This window comes from Rhipicephalus microplus, chromosome 10 (genome assembly GCF_043290135.1).
Source record: "Rhipicephalus microplus isolate Deutch F79 chromosome 10, USDA_Rmic, whole genome shotgun sequence".
NCBI classification, from domain to species: Eukaryota; Metazoa; Arthropoda; class Arachnida; order Ixodida; family Ixodidae; genus Rhipicephalus; species Rhipicephalus microplus.
Window position 1 is genome coordinate 9,000,852 of NC_134709.1, and position 20,733 is coordinate 9,021,584.

The following is a 20,733-nucleotide window of genomic DNA, read 5'->3' on the forward strand; positions in this document are numbered from 1 at the left end:
CGATCCGCAGTTGCGGCAATGTAATGTATGTAACCACATAAACTGGCAGCGCTCGAGTGCTTGCACATTGCAGACGACGCGAACCAAGCGCAAGGATCCCCGTAACGACAAACAAAGCCAGCCACTGTGCACATGACAGCCCTGCATTTGTACGAGCTCCGACCGAGAGGCCAGCGCGTGGGACGTATGGCTCGTGATCTCAACAGACTTCACGTGCTTCGCGTTTGTTCTCTTTCGTCCTCGGTCGTTGTATCGTTTACGCCGATCAACGGAATGTGTTCCGAAAGGCCTGACGAGGTCTCACATCAGGAGTGGTAGCGGCGCCGAGACTACACGCCGCGCGCTGCGACGGGTATACCTGTGGTGAGGTATTAAAAGCTGCATTAAAAATAAAATAAAAATAAAGAAGGACGATGTTTCGGCCAGAGCCACGCAGGACACCACGCAGTGGTCATTTCGTGCGACGGAAAGCGGCCGGCTTGTTTCCTCTTCAAAACGATTATTATTGGAGCGTCTTCATCCGATAAGTTTCATCTTCGCTTGAGCCGCGATCATCAGGTGCACTCGCACGTTTTTATTAGCACACAGAGCATGAAAGACACCCTGTGCGATGTTATCATAATGATCATCATCATAATCAGCCTGAACACGCCCACTGCAGGGCAAAGAAAGGCCTCTCCCACTGTCCGCCAGCCAACTCGGTCCTGTGCTTGCTGATGCCACTTTATACCCGCAAGCTTCCTAATCTCATCTGCGTATACCTAGCTTACTGTCTTCCCTTCACCCACTTGCTTCTCTTGGAATCCAGTCTATGATAACCACACCATGATGATACCTAATGACCAGCGATTATTTTGTCTTCGCGCTTCGTGCCATGACCATTTCTTCTTCTTGATTTCAACTATGATGTACTTAAGACCCTTTTGTTCCCTGATACACTCTGCTCTCTTATTATCTCTTAGGGTTACACCGATGGAAATGTTGTCAGCCCGTGTGCTCAGATTTGGGTGCACGTTAAAGAACCCCAGGTGGTCGAAATTTCCGGAGCCCTCCACTACGGCGTCTCTCATAATCATATGGTGGTTTTAAGACGTTAAACCCCACAAATTAATCAGGGTTACACCTATATCATTTCCCTTTCCATTGCGTGTTGCGTCGTCTTCAGCTTATGTTGAACTTTCTTTGTAATACTCCAGGTTTCTTCTGCGTAGGTACTGTTGAAGTCTTGCCGAATGCCCGGTCTCCTCGCGTCCAGGCAGGCTGTCGCAAACCCCGTCTTCTCGAAGAGCTGCTGTTGGAGATAACCGGACTAAAGAGCCGATGAAGAGTACGGGAGGTTTATTTACATTTTTACAGAAAGGCACTCGCCTGCTGCGTTTACTCCTTTAGCAGTCCCCAGACGCCGGGCCTATAGGGAAACAGGGGACGACCGTTTTCATCCAATCATTTCGCCACTTTTGAGGGTCATTTTGGCGGCACTGCCCTCAACATACACACACCCACACAACCGAAAAACATGTATTGTTCCGGCAACACTGTCGCATCTGGGGAATCACGCCGCCAGCAAACGGGATGTGATGAATCCTAGAAGTGTGGCAGCTTGGGCTAGTTGGTATGGCATGACGATAGTTATAGCGCGAAAACAAAACGACGACACAGAGAGTGCACGAAGGACACGAGCACTCGTGCCCTTCGTGTCTCTGTGTCGTCGTTTTGTTTTCGCGCTATAACTATCGTGATGAATCCGTCGTGTCGCTGCTCAGGCCGAGCACCTATGCAGTCGAACAGGGGTCGCAGGTCAGGCAACCCCAATGACATGTGCCTGGGCAACTGGCGTTCATTTGAGCGTGGGCGGCCTATCAGCCAGAGACGCACAGCATGGTGGTCTGAGGTCCGTATTCGGCGGAAACTCGTCGTCGCGGCCTTTCTTCCTGGGACACATAGGCGCCACGTGTCGCCTTTCCGCGCAAGCACCAGCGACAGATGTGCTGCGTCGAGTAATTGCAACCACGCAATTCCCAGTACACGAAAAAACAGCCGGGCGTCTTCGCGCTCCTTCTTATTGCCACAAAGTGAGGCGGTTGCCTTTCTTACATCTCGGCACCCGCGGTAAAGGGTGGCTCGCCGATCGCAATAGTATGTACCAGTAAGATGCAGCAATTATATACCTCCCTTTTGCGGGATAATGGTAATCTACCATGCAGTCATGATTCGAGAATGCTTGCCGAATGTACTCCACCCATTCTTTTTCTTCTAGTTACTTCAATCTTGTCGTTAGGCTCCGCGGTTAATACATGTCCTAAGTAGACGTACTCCACTGCTCGAAGCGCTGTTCTCTTCCGAGGGTTGTTGTCCATTACTTTCGTATCATGAATTGCAAATCGTCCCGAGTCACCTGATGTTATCACCCCCCCCCCCCCCCTTTTTTTATGCGGAACCACACGGCGACGGCAAAAATGCGCCTGGAGTCTCCATGAGATCACTTTCGCGAAACCCACAAGGTCCCTTATTTGGTCCCCTACAACGCCCGGAAGGAGAAAGGAAGGAAAATAACTTTACTTGGTCCTGCGGAACGCGACTGGGTCTTGCACCCGGCTCACTCCCATGTAGGGACCGGCAAGTCGAGCTTGCCGGCAACCTCGCGGGCCCGCCGTGAGCTGATCAGTGAGAGCGGGACTGCTAGAATCATCTCCCACTTTTCCAGGGTGAAGCTCCAGTCCTGCACTATCATCAGCCCGACTGCACCCACTGCAAGCCAAAGGCCTCTCCCATGATCCGCCAATCAACCTGGTCTTCTGCTTCCCGCTTCAAGCTATGCAAACATTTTAATCTCATCGGCCCACCCGACTTTCTGCCTCCCCCTCGCGCGTTGGCCTTTTCTGGGAATTTTCAGTTACCTTTAATGACCAGCGGTTACCTTGCATACGCGCCAGGTGCCCAGTTTATGCCCATTTCTACTTCTTGATTTCAACTATGCTGTCCTTAACCCCGGTTTCATCCCTGGCCCACTGTGCTCTCTTCTTGTCTCTTAAGGTTAGACCTATTATTTTCCTTTCTATCGCTCGCTGCATCGTCCCCAATGTAAGCTGAAGCCTTTTTGTAAGCCTCTAGGTTTCTGCACCGTAGGTTAGTGCCAGTAAGATGCAGCTGTTTTATACCTTCCTCTTGAAGGCTAGTGGTAGATTACCATTCATAATTTGAGAATGCTTGCCGAATATGTGATCCACCCCATCCTAGTTATTCTAGTTACTTCACTCTCATGGTTACTTCATTCTCAAGTTTAGAGCATATAAGAGAATTAGATAGTATTAGTTTTAAGGAAGAGGGTGCTTTAGAAAAGTTAGGTCGTAAGTAGCCAAGAATGCGATTAGCATGCTCGGCTACTTCAACAGCCACTGAAAAAAAAAAAGAAGGAAGAACCCTGCAGAATAAAATACATTAACTACACAAACATTTAATTGACCCAAAATAAGTAGAAATAATGGTGCTGCCAAGAGCATTTATTTTTTAGAAACAAAAAATGAAGTGTTTTCAATTTTAAATAAATCCAAGGTAATAGCTGTGGCTGTCCTTGAAGTGTGGAATGGCTAAAAACAAAGAACCCACGCCTGACATGAATTGTCACTTTGGTAGCATGTATGGAAAACTAATAATAGCAATTAACAGCTAAGGCATGAAGCCCGGCAAACTTTCAAGCAGGAACCACTCTGGAAAACATAGAAGCTCAGCAAGAACAGTCCTTTCCCACAAAACATTTGAAAGTACCAACAAGACGAGGCCCGAGTCTCTGAAGCTCCTCATAAATCTCTGTGACCGACACTTACATTGCACTCGCGTCACTGCAAAGCAATAAGCCACACAAAGAGAAGTGTCACATATTGCACCGATGAATAGCGTGAAGCTGTCACTCTGTTGTATGAAGTCACAAATGCCACAGCTTATCAATAAAATTATGCGGTCACACACTGTCCTCTCACGCCTCATATGCAAAGACCCTTAAGTGCTGGAAGATGCTTCAGAATTGTTCACAGAGGGCACTTCATCTTTGCCAGGGTGACTTGTCTCAAACACAAGTTCATAGGGCAGCAAAGACTGCCTGTTGTCTTCAGGTCTGTAAGTGGCTTGGCACAATCTCTTGAACGTTGCAATCTGGGAGCAATGGCCAACACCTTGATACTTTGCAGACGGCGCATTTCCAACACCACTGTATTGAACCGCATAGCCAGGATAGCGTTTCAATACTTGCGAGCACCACTCTTCAAATTCGGCTCTGCTCCATTCAAACTTGTGATCCCAGTGCCTCATTCCTTGCAAATCAGGAAAGACCACATTGAAGTCTCTGTTTGGTGTGGTGATCACAACTACCTTTGGCTGAATGAAACCAAATATGGTTTCAGGCATTCCCTCCAAATCGCTCTCATGCAAGTGCTCTATAAGCTCGATGCACGTGACACCATCGAAACCACACAGTCGCGAGTCCTTGATCGAGATGTTTCCCTTAAACAACTGCACATCCAGAGTGTGTGGGCGCTTGTATAAGCATTCCCAGGCTAGAGGTCGTGCTATCCGGTAAGCGTCCTCCAAGACGCCGTAGCTGATGTCCACGCCAGCAAATTTCCTAACATGCTTGATCTCCTTGAGATGCCTGAAGAACTGGCCCGTTGAACAGCCAAAATCAACAACCTTTTCGACTGTGGTATCCTGCGATAGGATCCTGCAAACCTCCATGTATCGCTGAACCGAAACGGGTGGGTCGAATTTGATGACATTCCGTTCTTCGACATCTGGATTCATCTTGCTGCCAGCTTGCTACTGCCTGAAAAAAAATAAAGGTAGATTGATTTTGTTTCCCACAATTCTGTCAGAACATGGCAGCAAGCTCATTTATTATATTTACCTCAAGATGTGGCTGTAATAAAACTTTTTAATATATATAGAAGGACGAGTGGGAAAGTCAAGCCAGACTAACTATGCAATGAAATTGAGGCACACAAAATACCTGTTAAACTGTTGAGATCAAAAGTTCATTTCAGGAATGTTCCGACCAAAATTATATTACGTGCCTAGTACAAAACACAGGCACTGATTGTAGCTATATGGTTATTTAGACACCATCCCCCTTTTCTTCCCATATCAGATGCCTCTGGATTCGCTTGCACCTGACAGTGCAGCTATTTGTTTCAGTGCAGCAGCAGTGATTCAGTGACACACCATTTTAAAAGTTGCAGGGCCACTCCACAATTTCCCATACTTTGCCAGCTTAGGGTGGCAACAAGCTGTTGTGGTGCAGATGATGCAGCAGAAAAATGTAACTGCCACTGAAACCCCACTTAATGTGTCTGTCGTATCTACCAACATCAAAAATAAAAGCAGGAAGGGGAAGATGTAAGATTGCGATGAGAAATTGGTAAGCAGGAGGTGCCGCCTGTTTATGTTATTGGCCGATAGTGGGACGTGTTTAATGCTCACACAAACCTCCAATTTCGCAGGCTCTTGGTGCATATTAGGCGGCCAGCACAAAATACCCTGTAAACACCATGGAATCAGTTTCTACAGTTGTGTTCTGCGAGCATCACTGAACTCAAGCTGCATGAATTCTGAACTACTCGTGCCCCACTATAAAGTGGTTCAGGATTGTGCATATAAATTAAACAGATCTTTACTGTTGCTAGAATTCCTACTGCAGCATGAAGATACGTGACATCACTTAACATTTGTAATTTATTTTTTATATAACACGTACATTATTATTCCATTTTCGTGACAGTTTTTTACCAGTCCTTTACAGAGATCCTCAACTAGGTCATGGCAGCTTTTAGCTTGTGAACTTCTCTAGAGACAGCTTTTCATAAGATAAAGTACACACTCAAAACTACTAAGTTTTGAGTGTGTACTCAAACTACTAATAGTTGGTAGGTACTCATTCCCTGTCACCGACTTGTGCCGATAGGCGCTCACAGCACGTTGAGAGCGAGATTCAATTTCGAGACTGTTCTGCATCACTCTACGTGTGTGAATTTGTGTAGTGTAAGTAATCCATACAACAGATGTAATAGAAATCCTATACACACTGTTCAGCCAATGCTCGCAGTGCAAGTCCAGAAGAGCAACAAGGGGGGCGGGGGCACATACTGCAATGGCGGCTATTTGAATCTTTGTAAATATAGGTTTTGCATTTCATGTAAAAATTTCTCTCAAATAAAAAAGCGAACCAGTATGTGCCTGTGTCAGGCACGAAAACATAACAGCATTGGGCAGCCAATTTATAACATACTCATAGCTAATATGCCATTTGAGACACAGCTTTAACTTCAGCTCAGTCTTCATCCTGTATACCTATTTGACATAACTTCCCGGTTCCCACATTTTACCTCTCGAATTTTTTGTGAAAAGAATATTTATATTTGGCGATGATTGTTTTGTAAATAACACAATAATGGTAGAGCCACCGGATTCATATTTCATTGTCAACGGCTTCGAACAAATCATCGACCTGAATAACAGTAGGTGAATGGCATTCTTTATTTACATTGCATCTTAAGGCACAGTATAATGAACATTTGCAGCATGTGAGAAGTAACCCACAGCATTTCAGAAAGCTCTTGCTCAAACTACCTTCCTGCTCTTTGTAAAGGCTTCATATTCTCGTGCAGGTTTTCCGGCGGGTGCATAATACGTAACTGTCAAGCCATTAAAATATGATCTTCAAACGCTAAACCTCCAGGGAGGCAATTAGAATGTGTGCCCCCCCCCCCTCGGCCGACCACAAGGGGGGGGGGGGGTCCGGACTTCTCTGTTCCTTTCGTTCCCCTTCTCTCCCCAGATTTACGTCACTACTCGTGATGACTACAATCACCCTGCGCTAGCGATCAGTCAGGTGGTGCGCGCTTTTGTTCATGCTTCGCGGGCTTTTTTTTTTGTTTTTACCACGCAGAGAAATGTTTTTTGAGCGTAAAGGCTTTGAGTCGAAGTGCCGAGTAGGCGCATCCCGACGCACCCTGCAACTTTACCGTTTGACGCTTTCCTAAAGAATGAAAAGTTGCCGAGCTTGTCACTTAGCCTGGGCAATGACATTGACTTCATTACTCATAAATAGTGCGACTATCCGTATGGGTGAACGGCTCGCATAATCAAACATTTACGCACTCAGGTGGCCACAGTCTAGGTATCCAAACGCGTACGAGCACCCAGTAGCTCAAAAGCGCGCGGGACGCTAGTTGATTGAATTGCGTCTCGCTCACATGTGCGGCGTTCTATAGTTGTTACAATTTCATGTTGTAGTTGTAGTTTCATGTTTTTTTGTTATCTGCGCGAACCTCAGACAGGGAATGAAGAAAGGTGTTTGCTTGGCCCAGACAAAAGAGGCCTAGATGCTGGTCCCTAAAACGTGAAAAAAAAAAAGATTACGCCTAGCTTAGAAAAACACTCACGCAGCTGCCTGTCCGAAGAGGCCTTGTTCCGAGCAGCGGTGGTCTTGGCCGAAGCAGCCGCGTTCTGTCCAAAGTTCCCTACGCTGTCGCCTCGTTTGAAGTGATCGCGTTGACGTGCGATGTGCGGAATCTAAAACATCAAAACGTCTGATGGAAGTTGCGAAGCGTTGCACGATTCATCAGTTCCACTCATGACGGCAGACGTCAGCAGTGAAAACTTACGAAGAAAAACTACCTTCTTTTACTCGAGTTATGTGCTGGTAGTCGCGTTAACACAAAGTATACGGAAGCAACACGCCGTTCTGTCACGGTGCCCGACAATGAAGTGAAAGGACGAAGCGAATGGCCCGCACGTGCGCGCGCTGTAGCGCCGATGATGATTATGTAAAAACAAAACAAAAAAGTATGCACATTACAAGACACCAAGAAAGCGCAGCGGTGAACGTTGTCTCCTGCCGGTATTCGACTCAAATTTAAGGCGCTAATTACGCAGGGGACAGGCGAATTTTTTCGCTCACGAGTTTATGGAGAATAATTTCTCTTATCTACAAGTTACCTGGCTTGCCGCATTTGGCGTCGCCGGTGACGAACCGGAACGCCTCCCTAAGAACATGGCGCATGTCATGTTCCGCCAGCGAAGCTCTAGAGGTGGCCGTTCTCTAAGAAGTAAGCTTGTAGGAGTTTTCCTTGATGCTCTTTTCCGTCTACAACCTTTCACGAAGGATAACATGTCCATATTTCAATTTCAGGACGCCATGACAGCGAAGAAGAGACGGTTCACCTTGATTTAACTAAAGGTTAGGCTTATCAGTTTATGAAATAAGTTGTGCAAAACATTTTATGATTTTGTTTTTCTTCGCGCCGAGCTTGGCGTGTTTGCCCGACGATTGCTCGGGCAGCAGCGTTTTACGACTTCACAACTGACCCGCAGCAGTGGGTCAACCGTCTGCGAACTGTAAACGAAACTTGTTGCGCTTCAAGCGTTTGTTTATCTTCGAGCGTCTCGCAGTACCGTGATGTCACTCCGAGTTGATCCTGCGTTATCTAGGCATTCTGTCACTTGTTAGCGCTTGCTCTAATTAGATTACTGAGAAAACTGGCGTGTCATTGCGAATTCCAGCAGTACGACGCCATTGATTTCGGTTTAGCAACAAACGATTCCTCGTCTCTGTGCTCGCGGAAGTTCTCTCGTTTCGAAACTCGGTGTTGGCAAAAACTTGTGGCGCTAGGAGTGAATTCAAAGTCTCTCATCAGTCGCAAGTTATCTTCGCAACACTTACCACGGTGTTCACATGTAGTCATCATTATCCGATTTCTTTCTGTTCTTGATATCGCGCAAATTCCACAGGCGTGGCGGACAACCTGAGGGAGATCCTGATCTATTTGGTGCGCCAAGACGGCAGCAAGCAGAGGAAACTAGCCTACCTTAACTGCCTCGTGAAGCTGAGTCCCAAGATCACCCCCGAAACGGAACTCGGGTTGACCCTTGAGGATATATTCTGTTGGTGAGTTTACATCAAGTCGCATCATATCTAGTTTCGCTATCACGCGAATGAGTTGACATCTAACAGTTGGGCATGGAGGGGGCGGGGTGGGGGTGAGGGCTGTGCAATGACTGTAAGAACGAAATCATTTCAAACCGACAGAAAGAATTTTCCACCGTGACATGATCAATGTGTTGCGTTAAGTAACGTTAAAGTTGCACATGAATGTCTGTAAAAACAGAAATGATATATCAATCCTGCGAATCTTAGTGAACCGAAGGGGTTGTGGCATGTGGATGATCACTTTTAAAGCCACGAGCCATCTTTTGTATTTTTTCTCTTCACTTACGACTTGTGTAACATTCCGATTTTTGACGAAACTGTAAACATCCAAGGCAGTGGCATAGCCACATTTTAAGGAGTTTAGGGAGGTGGTGGAGTGAAGGAATGCAGTTAACCATAATATACATTAGAATGTGTATTTTATGTGTATGTGTATACATACAAATGTAAAATTGAAGATTTTTCTGGGGAAAAGGGGTTGACCCTCCAGCCCCTTCCTACTCTCCGGATATGCAAGTGATCCCAGATGATGTCCAACATTAGCAACAAGTTAGTGATCTGCTTTAGATTTCGCAAGTGAAGGCTGCACTCTTGATACGCCGCTGTTCCTTGGATAAGACCCATTGTACCGGTGCTCGTTATCTCTGACATGCTATCTGTGTTAACACATTGCTTCATTACTTTTTGTGCAACAGTGCAAATGGCTTTATTGAGATTGCTTATCGTTACTTCATTATGTCAGCAATTTGGTGCCGTAGCAAACGCATTGTTTCAAGCCAGTGCTTGTGTGTGCATTTGTATGCCATTTATGAATAAACATCTGTGCCACAATCGGGTTAATGGGAAATGATTCTACATTACAGTTAGGGCATTGATTTACTTGTTGTTGTGATGTAACTGGTGTTCGATGGCATCCCACCACTGCCACCAGTTCATGTCGGGTGTTTGCCCATAGGACCAAAGCCAGCCAGTGTCTTGAGGAGAGGTCGAGAAGAGGAGGCCAGGGCTGTTAACAGTAGCTTCTATTTTCATTAATTACAGGTAGCTTGTTGACACATGATAGGGGTAGCATTACGGAAGCTCTCGATGGGAGCTTCTGGGAGCTTGTCTGGAGCGTCTCGACGCTTGCATTGTATGCCCTGGTCTTCCCAGGATTCTCTGCAGGGAAAAACAATGTAGGCCAGGGCAGTCCAATGAAAATTCCGTTTTCACCTCTGCCCTCATTAGGGGAAGGTCAAACACTGCCTCCTTCCTAACCCACAAAATTCAACCTGCTGCGCCAGGCTGAGCCTAAACGACAGTATCCATGATCATTGTTGATTGTTAGTGTGAACTGCCAAATCGATTAATATTAAGCAACACTAAGCTTTGGCTACACAAAAGATGCAACCGCATTCATATAGAGTGTAGTTCGATTCATTCATAAGGTTTGCTAGTGCTTGTCTAATCAATGTTAATGCCATGATTTCCCCACAAAAGTGGTTACACAAACATAAGTACTGGAGACTCTCAGTAAACAGAAACTTGATAAATGGAACTACTGCTTAAATGGAACTATAGCCTCTGCAATGCTCAGTTTCTGGCTTGTATTCTGCACTATTGTTCACCTCTCGGTAAACGGAGCTTCTGTTATATGGAACACTATTCAGGTTCTGTTTAGTGAAAGTGTACTGTAACTGCATTTAGTAACCTCAATAATTTGTACCAACTGGGAACGCGGCATGATCATGCACTAAATGGCAGTGCGCATTTACAAGTACCAATGTGCATCTGCCGACTTGTGCCATCGCCCCCAATAAATAAATACAGGACCATAGCTGATGTTGCTTAAAGTACCCACCAGAAATGATTTTCTTCCTCTTTGCCAGAGTGCGGAAAAGTTACTAGGCTGGCACTCTCGTATGATCGCTTCATAGGGTGCAGTGACGACGTCATGTAGCACTTGTAAACGCTCATAAGGTCTGGGATACGCAGCGACTGAAATAGTGACAGAACAGACACTATCGCCTTTCCGCAATGGATGTCAGACTTCGTTCAGGTGACGCTGTGAAAAAGGCCGCTACCAGCGCGCTCATCGCCGTGCTGGCTATAACTGTGTAGTGCAAAGAGAGCCGTTTGCTAGTGAACGTGCATAGGCCCTACTCTTTCGTTAATGTTGAGGCACTGTTTCCTGAAAATGTTTCCTTGCAAGCTTCTTCCGTCAATCCAACCTCACTTCAGAAAAGTAGGAAGCTAATCAGAGCAAACATCGAGTACAATGCAAAAAATGTTCTAGTTATCTCGGTGGGCAACTCGCTATTTAAGAGCAAGCCAGCATCGCATGACATCGAGTTCGAGGCAAGAGCCCTGACGTGTGTTCTGTATAGTTTAAATGCATTAAATTTAGGTTTGCACATGATGGCAAAAAAGTTTTGAATTGCATGCGCAAGCAATATATCTTGCGATCAGTGGTACAAAGCTTGCTTTATAAGGCACGAATGGCCCTGGCGATTTCCACCTTTGCAGTTGTATTCTCAATCCTTCTCTCGCTTCCTGTGCATAGAACTGTTTTATTAAGCATCGTACATTGTTCTGTTGACTGCCGTATTTTGTATATCTGCAAATTAGTATACATGCATCTGCTTTTTATCCGTGTACAACGACAGGCAAAACCGAGGCCTCTGAGATAGCTCCCACAATCTCAAAGATCAACGGCAAGAAAAACCTGATTGTGGTCACGACCAACATTTTGCCTTTTACGTGCATAATGTATACATGCTACAATTTGCCAGTTAAAGCTGGAACTCGGGGCTTTTAAAGCCTGCGTGTGCGAAGCTGTGTGTTGATGACCACTTTAAATTATTGGTGGTCGTGGCGTGTGCGATGTTTATCGCGGGCGTCGCCAGTCTGCACTTGATGCAGCGTGCATTGCGGTCAGAGGCTCTGTTTAGCTTCATAATTAAGGTTACTATGGTTCTCCGTCAAGGCTACTTAAAACAATAACAGGAGACCTACATTATCACACTCTCTAATGTGATTGGCTGTGGAGAACGCAAGTGATTCGCTTACCCAACTTGTTCGCAAAAGCCGGTATCCAGCGCTCCTGCCGTTCTGCTTTGTGACAGCTACATAAATCGGTAAAACCGAAGTCCTTTATGTAAGTGGCAATTCAGAACGCAACAGTGGCGTCGACTGCAGTCTTTCTTCATAGACAGTGGAGATGTTGCGTCTGCTCTTACTTTCGCCGTCGTCCTGGTGAGTAAACCAGCCAGCACTTATGGCGGTTCGGCTTCGCATCCAACTAGCGAAGAGAAATTCGTAGCTTTTTTTATGAGTTTTCAAAGGGCAAATACATCTAATATTTAGCTCAATCGTTGTTTCGCACTTGCTAGTTGCACCTTGTTGCATAGTCACCGTGCAAGGGAATCGGGCTTTGCACTACTCAAAACTGCATCGATAGGTAGCGCTACGTGTCTGCACAGCTCCAGGGTCTGACATCTATATATATGTGTGCTTTTCTACCACCATCTGATGCTAAGCGACAACGGACAGTTTCATTGAAACACAAACTGGCCGCAAGGATTCTGATCATCTCCTGGTTAGCTGCATGCAGCGCGACACCCATGCTGGCCATGCCATTCCTGCTGGTGGCTCACCGTACCGAGGGAGCTGACTTGCTGTGTGAATTGCTTGTCCCTACTTCACTCCATACCAAGTACAGATGAGCAGAGTAGTGTGTTTAATTAGCATCGTGACAACAAACTTATGAAAATCGAAGTGCGCCGCAACCATGTGCACCTTCGTTTCACACATCAGGTGCAAAGCTGCAGAGGCTAATGATACTCTTTGTAGTAATGAGTTTGCTTGAAAAGGTAGTTTCATGTTTTTACCACCCAGAATATATTTTTCTTTTCATTTCAGGCTGAGTATTAAATGACCATGTTTTGTGTCAAGCACACACACGCAGGTGGTAGGTATGCTAAGCTCATTGGCATTGTAATGTTTAGTTTTTGAAAGCCTTTGGAATTTTTTTTTACAAGAAATAATTTTGACTCACAATGAAGTTTGATCCTAAAAAGCTGCTCCAAAACTAACTCTTGTTGCTTCAAAACGCACCTTTTGGTGCTCCGAACCTGCTTCAAAACATCATTATTACTGCTCCCTGAGCTGCTCCAAAACACTGAAGTCCACTTCCACCTCTGAATTACGAAAATTTATTTTTAGTTGTATGCACAAGGAGGTACAGTCGTGCCCAATATTAATAGCAATATGCTGCCCATGGTCAAAGCTGCACCAACACAGCACGGTACTGCCGACTTGAAAATTCAGTGAAATAAACATTGTTTTGACTGCTGGCTTTTTGAAAAACCAATTTCACGAGTGCTGGTGTTGCAGTGTAGGCTTGGGGCTCCTTCAACATGGTCACCTTGTTGCTACTCAAATTTGTGTGTTCCTTCCAACTACAACTTCCAGCTACAAGTGTAGTTGGAAGTTATTGCTTGTCATTATCATTTCTTTGCTGTAAACCTTTTTGGGCTGAAGCTTTAACATTGTGGAATACCAGCTAGCCTGCGCCAACACCTTGCTTCATATTGAGCACCACTGCACATCTTCATGCATATTCAAGTTGACACAGGTGTAAATAAAGCAAGCATACTATATTCAAACTGTTTCATTTAAAGATGATATTTGACTTACTTCAAGACATGTTCTTTTGTGCTGCATCCTGTAGTTATTGTTTTGTTTTGGGCTGTCGGGACACCTTTAGTCAATCAAAGTCTTGTTTCTGCAGTCTGCGGGTGCTGCTTGTGCATGAAGCGAGTGAAGTGAGAGCAGGATGTCTTCGTGCCCTGCGCCATCTCGTCAGAGACATCGATGCTGCTCGGGCACTTGTGGCATCGCACATTCCACGACTTGTGGCACGTGCCCTGGATGCAGCCCTGGAGAGCCGCACGGAGCGGCTTCAGGCCTTGAGGCTGGTGCGACGTCTAGTAGCTGTGGCGCCTTTTGAGCTGCCAGCTCAGCTTGCTCGCAGCCTTGTTGCTGTTGCAGCAGATGGCGCCAAGGAGACTGACGACCTTGTTCGGGCCTGTCTGGCTACCATTTGTGAGCTAGGTACGCCATCATTGTTGCTGCAGTGGTTTTACTTATGTTGAGCATGACTTCACACGTAACTGATGTTCATAGAATGGAATGCCAAAACTTGGCATTAATAATGGAAGCACTTCTGTTTCCAACACACATAGCTAGTTTTATATCAGTGTAATACTGGCTCATACACTTACCATCAAAACCTGTGTGTAGCACAGACTTGATGCAGTCCGTAGTGTATTTCAGAGATAGCAAATGTGAGAAAAATTTTCGCCTTAATACAGCCCTAGGAAAGCAGACGCTAAGTACGCTGTATTTATACACCTGTTTCTCATAGTCTCACACACTTTCCTTTGAAACTCCCTCACCAGCGATCTTCTCCTGCAGCACTTCACCTGCAGTGGCATCAAGGGGGGTCTGAAATTGAGCACTTCTTGAAGGCACGACGAAGGCGCTTGGGAATGCAGGCCCATGTTTCAGTAATTCGTGTGCACAGCATAGTAGGCGAGCCCCGTTTCAGTCTGACAGGGGTCACTTTCAGCCTTAAAAGGTTTATTTGGGTGCACATTAAGCAACTGCAGCTGGGATACAGAAGGGATGGTGACGAGCTTTGCGCTGAAGTCTCGCTGTGGTCTTTTCACGGAGGTGAGACCGACCCAAATGTGTTGAGCATGAGTATCGACGGAAGCCCTAGAAATGCTCCATTACTCCTCCCTTACCCCCCCTCCTCGAACGAAGTTTATCAACTCCCGTTCAACATCAGGAAGTGCTCCATTTTTCGGCCCCTGGAAAATTCTCAGGCCGCAGTACACCAAAAGCTTCCTTCAGTTTTCCCCAACTGCAAACACTTAGCTCGTTTACGTCAAACTACCACATTATAAAACAATTGCCGATAGTTTCAGCTGCTGAGATCACCTTTCTTTTAAAGCAGGGTTAGTACTGCTTACATTGTCCTCACATAGCGTAAAGTTGTAGCTGTCGTGATGTGAGCCAAGTGGTTGCATGTAGAGACTCTACCTAACAAGGAAGCCTGGTGATGGTGAAAGCACTGCATAATGGTGAAACCGTAGCTGTGCATATTAGGTAAAGTGTCTTAAGATTGGCATGTAGTATGGGGCAGAACTTTTGCATCATCAAATCTAGAAAGAAACCTTAGACTATGTATGACTTTTTATGGTACACCACAGCCAAAATTGCCTTTAGCGGTGAGATCTGTGGTGATGTAGCACATTAGCCTGAGCCTGCGTGTTGTACTCAAAGGGGTTGGGAACCGTTTTTTTAAATAATCATTCAGTGACCTCAGTTGCAAAGTTTATTGCAAGGACAAGCAACAATGGCGTGCAAGCTTCCCCTGCCTAGGAGTTTCCAGCTCATTTCATTGGGTGAGCTTTCCTATGTCACAGGGCTAGTCAGGGTGAGTCAGATCATGTGACCCCGTGAAAATCAAGTTGGGGGTAGGTTTTTTTCTTGCATTTTGGAGTTTATAAATCGAATAACTTGGACTGCGGGCTGTTATCGCTGCCGTTCTTGCTGCATTCATCTGTTTTTACTTCATTCTATGTAACCTGCGAGTAAAAAATGGGGTTTGAATAACAGACCATAAAGCGAGGTTCGGGCATCTGATCCAAATGCCGCTCTTGGTTTATAATGGTCTTAGCCCAGTTGCATGTTATCTGTGGTGTTGATGTCAAATAGCAGGTGCCGAAAGCTCCAAGCGAGCACCAGCCTCTGTATAAAAAGAAAGTGTCTGAAAAAAAGGCAACTTAGTGCTCCATTTCTAAACTCTCTTTGCCACAAACAATTGCAAGATTTGGCTGAAGGGCTTAGAGCAGGGTCTTTGTCTGCAGGGTGCATTTTCTCACCAAGCCTCCGGGATGGCTCATTACCTCATTAAAGTTCAGAAGAGTTGTTGCTATGAGTATTAAATGAAGCTGTTTAAGACCAACGTACAGTGAGTCTACATGTGACTAACATGGCAAGTGATTAGCAAGTGCTGCTGCTTTGTCCTTGCAGTCTTCACTCAAACTGCACTGATGCAGCCTTTACTGCAGGTTCTGTATCGTAGCTCTGCTGACTGTAAAAGTTTTGCTTTTGGCATCTGAAAGCAGTAAAATCTCTCTAGTTCTGATTAGCGGTTTGCCACTATTGCTGCTTTGGAGTGGTGAACATTCTGCTTTCTGCACAGCGTTGCTGAACCCTAAGCTATGCGTGGACACTGGGGGCTTTCGCACGCTGCTTCAAAGTGTGCTCGACTGTCATCACCCACCTCTGGCAGAGGCGATGCTGGGCATCATTTTCCACTCAATCAACGACCCAGCCACGCGTGAACTGCTCAGTCGAGACATCGACCTTGAAGTGAGTTTGGCAGCGGTCGCATGTGTTTTTATTTAACATTTTCTGATTACTTGTCCCTGTAATTGACATTGGCAGCCAATTTAGAGTTTTTTTTTTTATGCATGGGCATGGGGGGGTGTTAAGAAAACGAAGTGGCCGCAAATCGGGATTCTTACACTAGCAACTAACAGCAAGCTTTAAGAAGTACCAATTAAAACTTACAATAAAAGCACAGGTTCAACACAAGGCAACATTTATTTGAGACACAAAAAGTGCAAGCAAATAGTCGAGAATGGAATTACCATACGCAAAGCTTATGGGCTTTGCGGGCCTAGCGGTAGCGTTTGTCGCTCAATAGGAGCCCTCAAAAGGTAGGCATAGGACGTCAGTATTGGGCTGATGGCTAAACAGAATCGTCTGCAATTTCCTTCTGAAGAAATAAAGTTTACCATCAATCCAAGTTTTAGGCACATGGCAGGCCCAACGCGTCTTGGTGGCTTTCACCTGCCATCACCAATAGCGAACACAAAACTTGTCGATTCCGAAGGGCCTACTGGCAGCCATGTTGCCGTTGTTTAGTGCATAATCAATCACTCTCAACTTGAAAGCAGCGGTGTAGCTTCAGTATCGCCCCATAAGGTGACAAGATTACCGGCACAACATACAAAACATGCTGCAATGCACACTTGCGACTTTGGCTTGGCTTGGCTTGAATTGAATCTAATCTCCATGCAATAATAGTATGCTTAATGCTTAAGAGATGGCGCGCGCTATCATCAGTGGCGGGAACGAGCAGGCGACATTATTGCAGCCGTTTTTGGTGTTGCAATAATTACTGGAGGAAAAAAAAATCTTCTTTTTGTTGGGTGATGTGCGAGGTGCGATAATTATGCGAGTGTGAAGACTACACGAATAAATATGGTATGTGTTTGGCAGCACGACACTTGACTTGCTGCTTGTAGCAAGAACGATCATGTGTTCGTATGCAAACAAAAAAGAAATATGACGTTACGAAAAGCGAAGTTATTTTGATAAAACCACGATAAAAGATCACATTGCCTTATCATAAACAACTGATCACCAAAAAGCCCAAGATCAAGAGAGCATCATTTTTTGGAAAATGGCTCATAGAAATACGCGTTTGAGCGGCACACTTTCAAGGACTCTGATTGTGTATAGCCTCATAGTATCTGTACTGTGCACTCGACGCCATGTTTCTTTTTGCGGTCACACCTACACTGCCAATTTGTGACGCACAATAGCTTTGGCTAAAGCTATTCAAACATTTTTAGATCACAGTGCAGGATGACACTTTGTTATGGATTGGGTTTCTCTTTTATCTCTTCTTAAAAAAAAATCATTCTTACCAGGTCTCATGGTAGAATGCTTTTGCAACTTTCACTGAACCATAATATCCAGCAATGCCCATAGCATATCCCGTTAAGCTGCAGCTGTATGGTGTTTGCACTCTGACGTACCATTTTCATGTGCTCAGCGAGTGTGTGGAGTTCAAATTCTTTATTTTACCAAATACATTCGAAATGGATTTCAGGGCTAAAAGCTGCTGTCTGCAGGTTGACAGAGGTCAGAAACCAACAAAAATCGGAATGTGTGCAGTTCACTTGTAAACTATTTTTCCCATTGTTCCTTTTTTTTTCTGTGATTGCAGTACTTGGTGGCCCCATTCACGGACAGCCACTTCAAGTATGCACCAGACACTCCAGAAAACAACTTGGGGTGAGTTCTTTTCTGTTGGCTATTCCGAAACCTTGTACTCTGTTGACCATTCTAAGTCAGCATAAGTCATGCATGATTAATAACCTTCTCTGCATTGTTGATGATTAGATAGGAATGACAGCATGAAATGATTATTGCTTTGAATTTTCTGTCCTTATTTGTAAAATGGTGCATAATTGCTCTATAAATTGCTTAGTTGGCCAACTGGTGTACACTTTCAAACAAGAGGGTAGCCACGGTTACTGCCATCGCGCATCACTACTTACATGTCCTTGGTGTGGTCAATCATTGAAATTCAATGCTTTTTTTGCCTTGTATTTCATTGCCAGCAGATACAAAAATAAAGGGGAATTGTCTAAGGGGTTCATCTTTTTTTAGACATAACTAATGAAACCAACAGACAGATAACGTATTTACTTGTGTAATGATTGCACTTGCATAATAAAAAACCCCAACTTCAGTCGTCAGATTTTTTTCCTCCCCCATGATAAACCCACCCCCTACATTCATCCTCTGCAGTCCCGCAAACTAAAGCCTGGCAAACCGACACATGGTGCCTGCTTGCCCGTTTGACCTTTTCTGTTTTTTTTTAATGCTCACCCTCCTTGGCTCGCTCCCTTCGCCAGCTGCTGCATACCGTTTTGTTTTTCCTTTGATATTTGCACGGCACGTTTCCTGCTTTTTCAATTATCCATGTGCCACACCGTGATTCACTAACGATGCGAGTGTAGACATCACAGCATACGAGCACACAGCGATCAAAGGTCATGAAACTGCCTGCGCCAATTAACAAACGGTCACTTCCTGCAAATACGAAATTTTAAGGCGAAACACCATAACCGGGAAAATGTACACGGCAGCAATGAGCGATGCGACGTAGATCGCCTTCGTGCGAACAGTCGCTTGTAGAGGCAAACCTCATTCATGCGACTGCTTCAGCGAGCAAACTCCGCTGTTGCTGGCATGAGGCCATCTACTCATACCAACCTGTTTCATCGCTCATAGCGTCACTCGTCGCTGTCACGTGCATTTTCGCACTTATGGGGTTTCGCCTTATAGTGGTGGTGCCACCAAATTTGTGATATGCGTGTTCTTTGCTGTAAGCGTTTTCTACAGCACAGGAAGCATGACACACACACCAAGATTCGTGTATTCTCGCTAAATAATTTAATATTGTTCTAGTTATCACACACCAAGATTCGTGTATTTTCGCTAAATAATTTAATATTGTTCTAGTTATGTGAGCCATTTTCGGTTTATGTTTCGCGGTGCCAAATTGGGCAGTGACGTCGATGCATGGGTGGCTTGGGCACGTGAGCACACAAGGCTGTGACACACATCGTGTTGTGTTTCGTCTGCTCTCATTCACACGTGCCACACCAAGTGCCAGCGAAACAAATGCGCTGACAGTCGCCATGGCCAGCTGCAGTAGCATTGAGGCAGTCGCAAGACAAAAGGCAGCAAGAAGAAAACAAAGCGTTTATATTTACAACGTATGTACAGAACGTGGACGAGGAATCCGCCCGACGCTCGATGTGTCGGCCTTTTATAGGCGCCGAGATGCTGATGGAGGATGAGACAGCCCCACTGTTGGACGCACACAGCGTCTCTGAACAACGCGTCGAGTGTCTTTTCAAAAGCACTCAGAGTCCTTGACGGATGCACACAGTGTCTTTGCAAGGGACGCCAGCATGCTCGTAACAGCAGGCATGCTAGTTCTCTCCTTGTTAACAAAGTGCGTTTCAGAAATAGCGGAGGTCACTCACGTCACTACAAATTTGGTGTGACGTCATCACAACTGTCGTTGCTTCACCTATTCTGAAACGTCAGTGTTGCTGCGCAAGCGATTTGCCTAGATCGTGAGAGTGAGCATTCAGCTACCCTTTTAGAAGCGAAATAAAATATATTTTACGCATTTGTTGTGGCCGACTCTTCATGTGGAGAGTCCTTGCACACAGAGGAAACCCACAACAGGCTTGGGATAGCCTCGAAGTTTGGTGTCGCCACCCCTTTAAGGCCCAACAACATGCATGCGATTTTTGAGTGACGACGACAGGATTTGCTATCGCCATGGCTGTCGCGAAGGCCCATCCGTTGCATCGCGTTGCAGGCATGTCGCTGGTCATGCAGAAAAAAGCGTGACGATTTCTGCAACATGGTAGCATGCCTAATTCTCTCTTTGGTTGCAATCGGCGCTTCATGCTTGTTAACCGTTCGTACCTTTCTACGGAATTGTCTCGTGGAGAGCGAGGCGACAACCATATTTTGTTGTTAATCTTGTGATCGACCTTATCAACGGCTTGTTTCGATGCTTGGTGGTAGCTTGCAGCAATGATGGTCAGTAATGTCGTCTGACGCTCTCGTTGCGGTCTTCGTGCAAGGTTGCAGTGGAGTTGGCAAAGTGCATCGTAGCCCACGCTTTTGGGCACCCCTCGAGGTCACAGCTGATACCACTGTTGCAGTTAAATGATTGTGGGACAAGAAAGCCAGGAAACATTTTTATGGAGTGTGCGGGCCGTGCAGGGACAGCTTGCAGGAGATAGCGCCATCAACCACTGATGATAAGGGGAGTGTAACAAATTTAGATGCTGCTTCCAAACAGTGTACGCGTATGT

The 20,733-nt window shown here is 45.5% G+C and overlaps 2 protein-coding genes across 6 annotated transcripts in view; one reads left to right on the forward strand and one right to left on the reverse strand.

Annotated features, from left to right (window-relative positions):
- The window catches only part of rictor (rapamycin-insensitive companion of Tor), a 114,355-nt gene that overhangs the window by 25,089 nt on the left and 68,533 nt on the right, over positions 1-20,733 (forward strand). The window contains exons 1-6 of one of the 4 annotated variants that reach the window (XR_012886444.1): positions 7,892-8,096; positions 8,180-8,227; positions 8,779-8,935; positions 13,749-14,071; positions 16,233-16,402; positions 18,051-18,118. Coding sequence is in view for 2 of the 4 variants with exons in the window: in XM_037431659.2 (XP_037287556.2) it covers positions 7,955-8,096; positions 8,180-8,227; positions 8,779-8,935; positions 13,749-14,071; positions 16,233-16,402; positions 18,051-18,118 (908 nt within the window). In the remaining 2 variants the exon portion in view is untranslated. Of the gene's footprint in view, positions 1-7,891; positions 8,097-8,179; positions 8,228-8,778; positions 8,936-13,748; positions 14,072-16,232; positions 16,403-18,050; positions 18,119-20,733 lie in introns of those variants that run through there. The other 3 variants (XM_037431659.2, XM_075874996.1, XM_075874997.1) reach the window with 3 other exon arrangements.
- On the reverse strand, positions 3,480-7,807 carry Hen1 (Hen1 methyltransferase). Of its 2 annotated transcripts, none has more exons than XM_075874998.1 (2): positions 7,431-7,807; positions 3,480-4,812 (listed from the first exon to the last, which is right to left on the reverse strand). In XM_075874998.1, the coding sequence occupies exon 2, from the start codon at positions 4,792-4,794 to the stop codon at positions 3,997-3,999; it is 798 nt and encodes a 265-aa protein (XP_075731113.1). In that variant the 5' UTR covers positions 4,795-4,812; positions 7,431-7,807; the 3' UTR covers positions 3,480-3,996. The 2 variants fall into 2 exon arrangements, with proteins under 2 accessions (XP_075731113.1, XP_037287558.1); XM_037431661.2 differs by having other exon boundaries at positions 3,480-4,816; positions 7,431-7,806.